Here is a 15,333-nt window from a genome sequence, read left to right on the forward strand (position 1 = left end):
GTGGCTACTGCCACTGAGTTCAAAGAGAGGATGTTGGTAACTACTGCTGTATCCTTGTTTTTGGGCCTCCATTCAGAGCATTTAAATACCACAAGTTGCTACATTATGACAATCCTGCTGGTGCCACTGTTGAGCTTGGTTAAACATCACTCATTGCTGCTAATTGGCATAGATAGCTTCCACTGTATTGTGAAGATAGCAGTTCAAATAAAAAGTCCAATTTAATAATTGGAAAATGAGAAATTTAGTCTTTAATCATTTTTGAGAATCTTAATATCACCAGTAGGGAGAAAACCACCATCCATAGTTAAAGGAAAACATTAAACATGACATTTAAGAAAAAGTTTATAATTGCAAAGAAGTGGTCAAAGGTTGAAAAGAACATAAAAGACAACAAATGGGTAAGGAATCAAAAAAAAAATCAAATTAGACTATACTTATGGCCAACTTATTTGTATAAAAACAATAGTAAGAGATTCTAAAGAGTTTTTAAACTGATAAAAGTGCTGGTCCTATTAGTGAGTCTGAGGAATTAATGATGAGAATAAGGAGAAGGGAAATGAATTGAAAAGGTATTTTTACTATAGTGGATAAAAATTACATCAAATGGGAAAAAGTCAGGAAAATTACAACTACCAGGAAACATATAAAACTTTGCAATGGATAGTCCCAAGCTCAGCTGTGAAAAGAACAGGGTTAGATATGGGGCTAGTAACCCCATCCCATGAAACCCAGTGCTACAGAAATACCAACAGAAGCTCCCAAGTCCTCATCCCTGGGAGAGGAAGGTTAACAAGAAGATTGGCTACCCCTGGGGACAACTTGAAAGACTGGCCTAAGAAAGAGGACATTGGCGCCAAAGCCCCAGTACAGATGATAGGCTGAAGATGGAAACATTTAAACAAATTGTTGGAACTACCAGTCAACAACTCTCCAGGTTATGATACATTTCATTTAGTGGTTAATTTGGCTAGTGAGAAAACCGATAAATTTTAATTTTCCAAGACTCTTCCGATTCATAGAGGTTCTACCAGCTTGGAAAGTAGCAACTGTAACAGCTTTATTCAAAACAGGACACAGAAAGCTACAGGTTAGCTAGCTTAATAGGGCTAGCTTGTGGGGGTGGGGGGGGGGGGGGAATCAAGAAATCAGCCAAAATCAATGTGGTTTTGTCAAAGAAATCATATTTGACTGAAAACTTTGAAATCTTTGAAAAAAGATGTGCTATGGATAATCAACTACAGCTCAACATTCAATACCATCATCCCCTCAAAATTAATCAATAAGCTCAAAGACCTTGGCCTCAATACCTGCCACTGGATCCTGGACTTCCTCATTTACAGACCCCAGTTAGTTCAAATTGGCAACATCTCTTCCATAATCTCCAACAGCATAGGTGCACCACAAGACTGTGTCTTTGCCCCCCTGGTCTGCTTACTTGACATTTATGACTGTGTAGCTAAGCACAGCTCCAATGCCATATTCAAGTTTGCTGATGACACTACTGTCGTAGGCCAAATCAAAGGTGATGATGAATAGGCACATAGGAGGGAAATTGAAAATCTGGCTGAGTAGTGTCATAACAACAACAGCCAATTATAGATTACAGAAAAAGGAAACTAGAGGTCGATGAGCCAATTCTCATCAAAGGATTAGAGGTGGAAAGGGTTGGCAAATTTAAATTACTAGGTGTTACTATTTCAGTGGACCTGTCCTGGGCCCAGCACATAAGTGCAATTACAAAGAAAGCACAGCAGCACTTGTACTTTCCTTTGAAGTCTGTCAAGATTCGGTAAGATATCTAAAGCTTTGACAAACTTCTATGACTGTGTGATGAAGAGTAAATTGAATGGCTGCATCACACCCTGGTATGCAAACACCAAAGCCCTTTAATGGAACACAAGAATGTAAGACATAGGAGCATTGGTAGGCCATCCGCCCATCAAGCCTGCTCCATCATTCAACAAGATCACGGCTAATCTGACCATCTCCACCTACCTGTCTTTTCCCCATAACCCTCAATTCCCCTACTATGCAAAAATCTATCCAACCTAGCCTCCACTGCTTCACTGGGCAGAGAATTCCACAGATTCACCACTCTTTGGGAAAAGCAATACCTCCTCATCTCCATCCTAAATTTACACCCGCGAATCTTAAGGCTATGTCCCCTAACTCTAGAAAAATCCTACAAAAGCAATGGATATGGCCCAGTCAATCACAGGTAAAGCCTTCCCAACCACTGAGCACATCTATATAAAATGCTGTCACAAAAAAATCAGCATCTATCATCGGGGTCACCCCCTCCCCCCACACCACCCACAACATACTCACTTCTTGCTGCTACCATCAGGAAGAATGTACAAGAGCCTTAGGACTCACAACACCAGGTTCAGGAACACTTACTTACTACCCTCAACCATTTGAACCAAATGGGATAACTTCACTCAACTTCACTTGCCCGTAATTGAAATGTTCCCATAACCAATGGACTTGCATTCAAGGACTCTTCATCTCATGCTCTCAATATTTATTACTTAATTTATTATTATTATTTCTTCTTTTTGTATTTGCACGGTTTGTTGCCTTTTGCACTCTGGTTGAACACCCTAGCTGGACAGTCTTTCACTGATTCTGTTATGGTTATTATTCTACAGACTTATTGAGTATGCCCACAAGAAAATGAATCTCCAGGTTGTATATGGTGACGTACATGTACTTTGATACTAAAATTTACTTTGAACTTTGAAGAAACAGGTACTGTAGCACAGTGATTGGTGTCTTACCATTTTGTAATTTATATAAAAGGCACTGAAAGAATGTTTGTTACATTTTCTGAGGATACAGAGTAGTAAGATGTTAAGTTAATGGTCGCGCAAGCTTGAGGAACAAAGTAGCCTCTTTCTACTCCTAAAAACACATTTTTTAAAAATTCAGTATCAGGTTCAAATTTCAACAGTGATGGAAGAATGGAAGTTTTATTTCAAGTCAGGATGATGTGCGACAAGGAGAGACAATACGCAGGTGGCTTGTGCCTTTCACCTGAATCTTATCCTTGGTGTAGAGATTCTGAGTGATTGGGTTAAACTTTCAAGTCAGAAGTGAGTAACTTAAATTTATTTTATTAATGTTGTATGTTTCAGTCACTGAATGCTAACAGTAGAAACATTTAGGAAGATAGAATTTCATTGCCCTAATTGAGTGCAGTTTCAACTACTCAAGAAACTCAACATCATCCAGAACAACCGATCACCTTAATGATATCAATCAACCACTTTAAAATATTCATTCCTACGACCACAGCCACATCATTACAACAGTGAGCCTACAATATGCATTGCCTTTGTTATTTCAACAGAACCTCCCAAACCCCTGTGTACTATCTTGCTTTGAAATTAATATTGCCATTCCTCCTTCATCTCTAGATCTAAATCCTGGAACTTCCTAACCAATATCCAAAAGGATTTCAGCAATTCAAGATGGATCAACACCATCATTTCAAAGAAAATTAGGAATGGGCAATAAATGCTGGCCTTGCCAAATTGTGAAGTGAATGAAAGAAAAATGATCTATCATAAAACTCTTATTCCAACAAACATAGTACATTGAAGGTGCTCAACCAGCAGATTTTCCACTATTAGATACCTTCAATTTTATTTTTAAGGTTTTTACAGTAGGGTAACATATTTCTCACTGAAACTGGTAAGCAAAGAGAGGCACAGAAAACAACACTGGCAATTGAAAAGGGAACATGGGAACTAGGACTGTTAGCTTTCTCTCAAAATATTATGGATGTAATATTTAAAATGCCACGCTGGTCTGTCCTTAAAAGGTATCAAGTCTCTTGAGCCTTATTGGAGTTGCATTCACCCTTACAAATTGAAAATATTCCATTACATTTCTGACTTCTCCTTTGTAAATAGTAGTAAAGCTTCTGGGTTTCAGGAAGCAAGCCTGTCAATCACTACAAGATAGTTATACTACAGGCCTCCCAATAACTAACAGAATATAGAGGGATATAAACATATCCACAATATGGAATAACGTAAAATGTAAAAGTAACACGATTGTTATAGTGGGCAATTTTAACTTCCCCAACATTGCCAACTAGTGGAATGGTGCCGCAGCAACAACCTGGCACTCAACATCATCTTTGTCAACTTCCACAAACCCAGCCTCCTTAGCAAAACTCACTATATCCTTACTTCGTTCACCACAATTGAAACACTTAATTATGTCTAGTTTTACACTAAGTGTAACACCCTTACGCACTCTTTTAGGCTTTTCCGATACCTTAGAACTCATCTTGCTAACAGATGCACAAAATAAATCAACATAAAGCAGAGATGCTCACAGGCACGTGTTTAAGTAATGAATGCTAGCTAGAATGCAGTTCTGGAGGAGGAGCTTGGCTGCTCGACACACGCTGCCTTTTTTTGTACCAGTGAAAACACTTTCTGTTAGCGAAAAGAGGTAACTAATGTAGGTCTTTTGTAACAGCGAGGTGTCGTAAAATGAACATTCGGAAAACGGGGGACACCTGTACTTTATTATGAGTTTGAAGAGATTTGACATGTCAACAAATACACTCAAAAACTTCTATAGTTGTACTGCGGAGAGCATTTTGACAGGCTGCATCTCTGTCTGGTATGGAGGGGCTACTGCACAGGACTGAAAGAATCTGCAGAAGGTTGTAAATCTAATCAGCTCCATCTTGGGTACTAGCTCACAAAGTACCCAGGACATCTTTAGGGAACGGTGTCTGAGAAAGGCAGCGTCCATTATTAAGGACCTCCAGCACCCAAGGCATGCCCTTTTCTCACTGTTACCATCAGGTAGGAGACACAGAAGCCTGAAGGCACACACTCAGTGATTCAGGAACAGCTTCTTCCCCTCTGCCATCCGATTCCTAAATGGATATTGATGCTTTGGATACCATCTCACTTTTAAATATACAGTATTTCTGTTTTTGCACATTCTTTTAAATCTATTCAATATATGTAATTGATTTACTTGTTTATGATTGTTTTATTTTATTTATTATTATTTTTCTTTTCTCTGCTAATTATGTATTGCATTGAACTGCTGCTGCTAAGTTAACAAATTTTACATCACAGATAATAAACCTGATTCTGATATTGACAGCAATTTCCTTACTGCAAGAGGCTTAGATGAGGCAGTATCATTTCAGTGCAGTCAAGAGGCTTTCTTGAAACAATCTGTAGATAGTCCAAGACAAGGGGCCATATTGGACCTTATTTTGGGATTGTGCCTGGACAGGTCTTTAAATAACAAAGCATTTTGGGAATAGTGACGACAACTCCTTGAGTTTTAAAGATAGTTATGAGTAAGGGTATGTCTGGACCTTGTGGAAAAATACTAAATTTGGAAAGAAAAATTACAGTAACTACTAGTAATTATTACTTCTGTCTAAGCTCAAATGATTACCTTACAGCCTAAAAGCAAGTAATCGTCTTGGTCGCTTTTCTTGTGATCACAAGACCCTGTTGTATATTGTTAATGTAGAATACTGCAAGTCCAATTCACTGGTTTATTGGCAGACGGCAGGGGCACAGCATGGCCTCAGTCATAACGAGGACTAGCCTCAAGCCACAGTGTTGCCTGTTGACAGCTGCCCAGGAGAGAGGTATCAAAGTCAGTATGCTCCATCAGAGCGCCAGAGGCAGTGTGGCACAGTTTCCAATCTGGAGTTGGTGGTGCCCACCAGTGTTCACTTGGCAGAAGACAAGCTGTACTGTGTTCAAATGCAGACTGCTGCAACATCATGGACTCAGAGATTTTGAATATTTTTTTTCGTGTGACTGTATTTTATTGCTATCTTATATATGCTATACATGCCTTGTGCTGTGTATGAATGTTGGTACTGTTTTGCTGTTTGATTTGGTTGAATTCATTGGTTGAATAACAATAAAACCTGAATTTGAAATATATTATTATACAGGAGGTAGCAGGAGTTTTTCCATAAGAAGTTGTTATCAGACAAAACCACATCTGACACATGGCAGCAATTGAAAACATTGTTGCAGATAGCTAACTTGGTGAAAATGGCATTCAGCACATTGGCCTTCATCAGACAGGCACTGAATACAGTAATTGGGACTTCATGCTCCATATGTAAATGTTGCTGGTGAGGCCACTCTTTGGATACTATGTGGAGTTTTGGTCACCCTATTATAGGAAAAGTATGTTTAAACTGGACAAAGTGCAAAACCAGGGCTGGAGCTTCTGAGTACATGCTTTTAAGGTACGAGGCAAGAAACTTACAGAAGACCTAGAAACAGAAACATAGAAAGCCTACAGCACAATACAGGCCCTTCAGCCCACAAAGCTGTGCTAAACATGTCCTTACCTTAGAACTACCTAGGCTTACCCATAGCCCTCTATTTTTCTAAGCTCCATGTACCCATCCAGGAGTCTCTTAAAAGACCCTATCGTTTCTGCCTCCACCACCGCCACCGGCAGCCCATTCCACACACTCACCACTCTCTGTGTAAAAAAACTTACTCCTGACATCTCCTCTGTACCTACTTCCAAGCACCTTAAAACTATGTCCTCTCATGCTAGCTATTTCAGCCCTGGGAAAAAGCCTCTGACTATCCACATGATCAATGCCTCTCATTATCTTGTACACCTCTATCAGGTCACCTCTCATCCTCCGTCGCTCCAAGGAGAAAAGGCCGAGTTCACTCAACCTATTCTCATAAGGCATGCTCCCCAATCCAGGCAACATCCTTGTAAATCTCCTCTGCACCCTTTCTATGGTTTCCACATCCTTCCTGGTGTGAAGTGACCAGAATTGAGCACAGTACTCCAAATGGGGTCTTGCCAGGGTCCTATATAGCCTATATATCTGCAGGGCTAGTTTTTTAAAAAAACAATTTACAGTGAGCGGTGAGTGCCTAGAACAGGACGCCATAAATAGAGGCCAAATGATGGGGCGAGGTTGGCCAGGCTAGGTCTCTATTCCTTTGAACACAGGAGAATTGTGGGGGGGGGGGGGGGCACCTTATAGAATATAATGTTTAAAACTCGGACAGGTATAGGTAAGGTGGATGGAAACATTATTTTCCCCCGAGGGTAGAAGTCCAAAACTTGGGGGCATAGGTTTAGGGTGAGAGGGCAAAGGGACATTGGTGGTAACTTTTTCAATGCAGCGGTTGGCAAGAAAATGGAATAAGCTGCCATAGGAAGTGGTTAAGACAGGTGCAATAATACCATTTAAGCACATAGATAGATACATGGAGACACAGGGATTAGAGGGACACGGCTGAATGCAGAAAATTGAAACTAGCTAGGTAAGCATCATGGTTGGCATAGACTGACTGAGCCAAGGTGTCTGTACAATGCTGTATTGCCCTATTAATCAGTGTGAGGTATTGCACCCTGAGGTGAAATGTAAGGGAAATGTATACAGTTAATGGAAGGACCCTTATCAGAAATGATGTACAAGAGGCAGCTGGAGGTCTAAGTCCATTGCTCCCTGAAAGTGGCAATGACGTAGTTATGGTGGTAAAGGTGCTTTGGTTAGGCTGCACTCGGAGCATTAAGTGCAATTCTAACTCCCATTACAGAAAGGATGTGGGGACTTATAAAGGGGTGAGGAAGAGGTTTATCAGGATGCTATATGGATTAGGAAGAAAGAGCTATTAGGAGAGGTTGAACAAACGGGTTGTTTATTCTAGAATGTTAGACGCCGACGTGAGATCTGATAGAAGTTCATAAAGTGGAGAGGCATAGATAGGGTAGATGGCCAGAATCTTTTCCCCATGGCTTAAGTGTCAAGTATTAGAGGATATATATTTAAAGTGTAAGGCAGAAAATTTACAGAGAGTGGTAAGTACCTAGAACAGGTTGCCAAGGATAGTGGTGGAAAAAGACATGGTGTTTAAGAGGCTGCTAGATACAGGTATGGTATGGTATGGTGCATTAGGCATGCAGATGCCAAGATGGCGGCGTGACACAGCTTGCAGTGGCCACTCCGGAGATGATATCTGTTATTTGTTAAGTGGGGTGCCGTGCGCAATCCTAATCTGATGAAAAATGGATGTGCGAGCACGGAGGAACATCTGGAAATCTCCAGGAAGGCCCTCTTCGTTGCTGCTGCTGCTGTGAGGTCCAGGTCTCTGCTGAGAAGAACAGGCCCTCAGTCCGCAGGGTCGTGTTGCCAGTGGCGTCTTAATACGCTCGGCAGAGGATGGTGCTCGGAGAAGCTGTGCCGGAGGGGATGGTCGGAGGCTTGGAGGTTCGACGGACTCAGAGTCCGCTGCGGTCGGGGCACTTTCACTGTGTGTTGTATCTGTGAGGCTGAGTCCGACGGCGCCGTGGAAGTCCATAGCGGGGGTATTCCCTTCTGCCGCCTGTGTGGGATGACGAGTCTATCGGGACCCTGAGGACTTGTGGAAACTGTGTGGTGGTTTCTTTCGAACTTATAGTTTTTCAACATCTTTGGACTATTTTTACTGTGCCCATGGTCTGTTTTTATCAATTATGTTATTGTTTGCACTGTTGTAACTATATGTTGTATCTATGTGGTTTTGAGCAGGTCTTGTAGCTTTAGTTTTTGGTCTTGTTTTGTCTGGTGGATTTGGAGCTCCTTTCCGGGGAACGTGCTCGACCGTAGCGCGATATTAATACGCAGCAGCCTCTCCGGACTCTGGATTGGGGATTGCCAAACGTTATGTAGATTTTCTGGTGTAGTCTGTTTTATTACGTGCTTTTGTGGTATCATTCTGAAGGAACATTGTCTCATTTTTTAGCTGCATTGCATTTGTAGTTTCTAAATGACAATAAACTGAAACACTGCTTTACAGTGCAAGTGAACAGTGATCTGGATCCAATTCCCACCAGTGTCCATAAGGAGTCTGTACATTCTCCCCATAACCACATTTCCTCCGAGTGCTCTGGTTTCTTTCCACATTCCAAAGACATATAGTTAGGGTTGGTGAGCTGAGGGCATGCTATACTGACACCAAAAGTAAAAACATAAAACTAATTTTAGAAAGAAGCATATCATTAATCACAGTCCTGTTGATCTCACAACTTTTGTTAAGATTTAGTGTAGCTGCATAAAACAAATGCACAAATTCCTAATTAGCTTCAGATGGAATGAGATGAAGCTACTTGTGAACCTCTTTCAAATATCAGTAGCCTTTTATAATTTGCTGTGCTGTCTTAAAATATAATTTGAAAATGCTAAGTGTCAATCCCAAGAAGCAACAAATGTGAGCACATGCCAGAAAGAAATAGTTCAGTCTAGTCTTCTATTGTGCCATCGAAACTAGCTTTGCCTTTTACATTTTCTTTAGAAGGTGGAAATCAAACTGTGGACGTAAAATACACACAGCAGGACATATTTCTGAACAACTAAGAAACAAGGGAAGGATGATTACAACCACTGATTTCATGCTACACATCAGCCAATCACCTGAACTTCCAAAGGGCTGCACCAGTTTGAGCATTAGATGCAAGCATAATAAAGCTTTTAACTTCCTAATATGTCAAAATAGATATATTTGGGTTGCTTTCTCTTGAGCACGAGAGACTGAAGTAAGGTCTGACAGAAGCTCATATAAATGTAAAAGGCATAGATAAGGTAGACAGTCCACATCTTCCCCCACCCCCCAAACTCCAGGTAGAAATGTAAAATATTATAGAACATGCATTTAAGGTGAGGGGAGAATTTAAGTATGACATGTGAGGCAAGCTCCCCCCTCCATGTTTTTTCCCCCAAACACACAGAATAGCAGGTGCATGGAGTGGGCTGCCAGGGGTAGCAATGGGGTAGTGGTCAAAGCAGAAATGATTGTGGCATTTAAAAGGCTTTTAGATAAGCCCATACAGAAGCCTATACAAAGTAGATGTGGAAAAGATGTTTGCCATGGTGAAGGAGTCTAAGACAAGAGAACACAGCCTCAGGATAGAGGGGCGACCATTTAAAACAGAGAAATGTAGAGAAATTTCTTTAGCCAGAGGATGGTGAAGTTGTGGAATTTGAAACCACAGGCAGCCATGGAGGCCAGGTCATTGGGTATAGTTAAGGCAGAGATTAATAGGTTCTTGACTGGACGCGACATCAAAGGTTACAGGGAGAAGGCTGGGGAATGGGAATCAGGAGGGGGATAAAGGATCAGCCATGATTGAATGGTGCAGCAGACTCGATGGGCTAAATGGCCTAATTCTGCTCCTATGTTTTATGGTCTTACATGGAATGGAGGAATACAGATCAAGTGCTGGCACTTTAGTTCAATTTAGTTTGGCATTGTCTTTGGCACAGACGGACTTAAGGGTTACTCAGCAAGAAATGCCTACAAGACCCCAACAAGAGGAGAAATAGTCTACAGTCTGTCCCACTATTAAATATAACCATTAAGCAAAAAGAAACTGCTGGAGGAACTTACTTTTAGAAAGGAACATTCAATTGCCCAATATCAGATAACACCCCCTCTCTTTTCTCTCTCCTCGTGATCTGATGTTTCAGCCACCTTCTGTGGGAAGTTGTTCCATGCACCCAGTTTTATATGATTACCCTATAATCTTATAAATGCATCAATTTGTTGAAGATTCTCTCCTGAGTAGAAATATCTCAATAACTACCTTAACACACTCCTTTTATAAGATCACCTCTCATTCTTCTATACCACAAATATAGAACTTATTTCCTTAGCCACTCATAATAAGAAAATCCTCTCATCCCAGAAATGAGACTAGTTAATCTATTTTAACCTGTCTTCATTGCTAGTATATCCTTTATTTAATGAGGGGATCAAATTTGTACACAATACCCAATACCTAACTGGAACAATAATTTATCATTCTAAACTTCAACCCTCTTTGCAAGAAAGGCCAAGATGCCTTCTGTCTTCTCAACCACATCAAGCTCCACAAACATTAATTTAATAGCATCCAGATGAACTCCTTCAGTGGTGTTCATTGGGGAAAAAATTTGGACATAAAAGAACATAAGAAATAATAACAGGTATACACCTTAAGAAACATAGAAACCCTGCAGCACAATACAGGCCCTTGTGCCCACAAAGTTGTGCCGAACATGCCCCTACCTTAGAAATTACTAGGCTTACCTATAGCCCTCTATTTTATTAAGCTCCATGTACCTATTGATTCCACCTCCACCATTGCTGGCAGCCCATTCCACGCACTCACCTTAAGGCCCCTAAAATAGCAATAGGGGACTCAATTGTAAGGAATATAATAAGAAGCACTTCTGTGGCCATAATCAAGTCTTCAGGATGGTTCGATGCTTCCCTTGTGCCAGGGTAAAGGATCTTTCACAGTGACTACAGGACATTCTTACAGTGAACAACCAGGGATTGTGGTCCATAAAGGTACCAATGATGGACAGGAGCATAAATGTGGTCCACAAAATGATTTTAGGATGTTAGGTAGAAAGTTAAAAAGCAGGACTTTCAGAATTGGAATGTCAGGATTACATATGCCATGTGCTAGTAAGATAAGAAGTGTAGTTTAATATGTGGTAAGGAGCTGATACAAAAAGGAGGGCTTCAGGTTTATCAACCATTGGGCTACTTTCTGGGCAGGTTGAACATGTACAAACAAAATAGTTTGTATAAAACACAAAAAGTGCTGGAAATCAGCAGGTCAGGCAGCATCTGTGGAGGGGAAGAAACAATGGACATTTTCAACTCTTCTTAGGGACTGATCTCCATCCAAAAGTCAACTCTTTACTCTCTTCCATAGATGCTGCCCAACCTGCTCAGTTCCTCCAGCATCTGTAGAATCTCCTAAGGCAGTTTGTACCTCAACTGGTGGGGAACCAATATCCACACTGGGCGGTTTGCTGGTGCTACTCAAGAGGATTTAAACTAGAATGTCAGAGAGATGGGAACTACAGCAGTAGGGCATTATGTGGTGGGTTCAAGGGCAAGTAAGATGATATGACAAGACTGAAAGTTAGGACATCAAGAGACAGGCATAGTGGGACTGATGAGGCACAATGGGTTTATTTCAAAGCTAGGAATATTCCGGGTAAGGAGGATGAATTTACTAACTGCATCAGGACATGGAATTACAATGTTGTTGCCACTACAAAGACCTGGATGCCTGAGGGACAAGACTGGCTGTTCAATGTTCCTGGGTTTTATTGATTTAGACATGATTAAGGGGAATAAAAGAGGTGGAGGGGTTGCACTACTGATAAGGGAAAATGTCACAGCAGTGATCAAAGAGGACATACTAGATTTAGTTGGAACTCAGAAATAGGTAGGTGCAATTACACTGATGAGATTATACTGCTGACCTCCAAATAGTGACTGCGAGGTGAAGAACAGGTATGTGAACAGGTTATGAAAAGATGCAGAAACAACAGGGTTATCACAGTGAGGGTCTTTAATTTCCCCAGTATTGATTGGAACTTCCTTAATACAATTTTAGCTGAGGCGGGATTTCTTCAGTGCAAGATGGGTTCTTGAAACAGTATTTGACGTCCCACTAAAGGAGGGAAAATACTGGAACTAGTTTTGTGAAATGAGCAGACCAGGTGACAGTCCTGATAGTGGGCAAATATTCTGAGAATAGTGACAGACAGACATACTTTATTGATCCCGAGGGAAATTGGGTTTCGTTACATCCGCACCAACCAAGAATAGTGAAGAAATATAGCACTAAAAAACCATAAATAATTAAATAATAAGTTAATCATGCCAAGTGGAAATAAGTCCAGGACCAGCCTATTGACTCAGGGTGTCTGACACTCCGAGGGAGGAGTTGTAAAGTTTGATGGCCACAGGTAGGAATTACTTCCTATGACGCTCAGTGTTACATCTCGGTGGAATAAGTCTCTGGCTGAATATACTCCTGTGCCTAACCAGTACATTATGGAGTGGATGGGAGACATTGTCCAAGATGGCATGCAACTTGGACAGCATCCTCTTTTCAGACACCACTGTCAGAGTCCAGTTCCACCTCACAACTTCAGTGGCCTTACGAATGAGTTTGTTGATTCTGTTGGTGTCTGCTACCCTCAGCCTGCTGCCCCAGCACACAACAGCAAACATGATAGCACAGGCCACCACAGCCTTGTAGAACATCCATCGCATCGCCCAGCAGATGTTAAAGGACCTCAGTCTCCTCAGGAAATAGAGACGGCTCTGACCCTTCTTGTAGACAGCCTCAGTGTTCTTTGACCAGTCCAGTTTATTGTCAATTCATATCCCCAGGTATTTGTAATCCTCCACCATGTCCACACTGACCCCTTGGATGGAAACAGGGGTCACCGGTGCCTTAGCCCTCCTCAGGTCCACTACCAGCTCCTTAGTCTTTTTCACATTAAGCTGCAGATGATTCTGCTCACACCATGTTACAAAGTTTCCCACTGTCGCCCTGTACTCAGCCTCATCTCCCTTGCTGATGCATCCAAATATGGCAGAGTCATCAGAAAACTTCTAAAGATGGCAAGTCTCTGTGTTGTAGCTGAAGCCCGAGGTGTAGAAGGTAAAGAGAAAGGGAGACAGGACAGTCCCCTGTGGAGCCCCAGTGCTGCTGACCACTCTGTCTGACACACAGTGTTGCAAGCGCACGTACTGTGGTCTGCCAGTCAGGTAATCAATAATCCATGACACCAGGGAAGCATCCACCTGCATCACTGTCAGCTTCTCACCCAGCACAGCAGGACAGATGGTGTTGAACACAGTGGAGAAGTCAAAAAAACATGACCCTCACAGTGCTCGCCAGCTTGTCCGGGTGGGTGTAGACACAGTTCAGCAGGTAGACGATGGCATCCTCAACTCCTAGTCGGGGCTGATAGGCGAACTGGAGGGGGTCTAAGTGTGGCCTAACGATAGGCCGGAGCTGCTCTAGAATAAGTCTCTCCAGGGTCTTCATGATGTGGGAGGTCAATGCCACAACTCATTGTTTTAAAATTGCCATAGGTAAAGAATAAACTTGGATATTGCAGGAGAGTACAAGACTGGTAGGGGGCAAATTATGACAGGATAACAAAGAATCCAAAGGCCACTGATTAAGACCAATGGCTGTCAAACAAGTCCACACTTGTCACCTGGGAGCATCCCCAACACCACAACCACTCCAGTCATACTGGCCGTGCTCCCACTACCCTCCCCCACCCTGTTCCCCTGGACATTACCCTACCCCCACACCTGTCACCCTGGCTGTTCCCTACTATCCCCCCTCCCCACTCCTGTCCCCCTAACTGTTCTCCCACCTTTAACCTGCTGACCATACTCCCACCACCACACCCTCGGCCCACTGGCCAACCTACCACCAGTTCCTGCGCCGCAGGCCACGGTCCCACCACTCCTCTCCCTCCTTCTCCTCCCCCTCCCCCATCAACAGGAGGCTCATCAAGCAGCTCCGCCACCCTCCTCCACTCCTGTAGCGGCACCTGACATCGAATTCTCCAACTTGCGGTAATTCCCCCCGCCTCCCTTTCCCCATCTCAGTTTCACTCTGCCTCCTCCTCCAGCTGCCTATCACCTCCCTCATGATTCCGCCTCCTTCTACTACCCATAGTGCTTTCCCCTTCCATTCCTTTTTTTCATCTTTCCTGCCTATCCCCTCCCCCACCCCTTGATCTTTTCCCCTGGCACCTACCAGCCTTCTCCTTCCCACCTTCTTTACAGGGCCCTGTCCCCTCCCTCTTCAGTCCTGACGAAGGGTATCGGCCCGAAACGTTGACTGCTCGTTTCCACGGATGGTGCCCAACCTGTTGAGTTCCTCCAGCGTGTTGCGGCACTTACCTGGCTGCTCCTTCAGGTTCATGATCGAGATCGTGTAATGTGCCATGTCGAAAAACGGGTACATGGAAATCCGTGAGAACTGCAATACGAAATTGCTCAACCCCAACGATGAAACGATATCCATCTCTCGGCCGTTGACTCCCGACGGGTGAAGATTCTCTGGCGGCAGTCTGCGGACGGGCCGTCGAATAAAGCAAGCAAGGCGGCCTCCGGGTGTAGGGTTACGGGCGATATTCGCTGAGTTGACACAAGCGGGGTGTCAGCTGTCGGCTGAGCGGCCGCGGTCCAGCAGTTGAGGTAAACATTCAGCGCGGGGGCGCGGCGGCGCGCGCACCCCAACCCCGAAACGGAAGAGCAGGGAGGCAGGGCGCGCGCATGCGTGCCAGCCGCCCGCACCGTTACCACGGTTACCAGATTGGCCTTTTCGGAGCCCAATTCAAGAAATATGGCTTTTTTTTTCAATTTGGTTGGCTTCAGAAATCAAACTACAACTTGATCCAACATCAGCGAATGCGAGAAGGAGCATACAACTTCACCTGTCCTCTACATATCACAACAATCTGTCCCCAGCATGAGAAATAAA

At 42.9% G+C, this 15,333-nt stretch overlaps 1 protein-coding gene across 1 annotated transcript in view; it reads right to left on the reverse strand.

Annotated features, from left to right (window-relative positions):
• LOC140729090 (trimeric intracellular cation channel type B-A-like) overlaps positions 1-14,887 on the reverse strand; it is a 39,858-nt gene extending 24,971 nt beyond the window's left edge. Inside the window, exon 1 of the mRNA XM_073048455.1 lies at positions 14,751-14,887. Coding sequence (XP_072904556.1) covers positions 14,751-14,874 — 124 coding nt within the window. The 5' untranslated portion in view covers positions 14,875-14,887. The remainder of the gene's footprint in view (positions 1-14,750) is intronic.
• Between the last annotated feature and the right edge of the window lie 446 nt (positions 14,888-15,333).

Source organism: Hemitrygon akajei, chromosome 6 (genome assembly GCF_048418815.1).
Source record: "Hemitrygon akajei chromosome 6, sHemAka1.3, whole genome shotgun sequence".
Lineage (NCBI taxonomy): Eukaryota > Metazoa > Chordata > Chondrichthyes > Myliobatiformes > Dasyatidae > Hemitrygon > Hemitrygon akajei.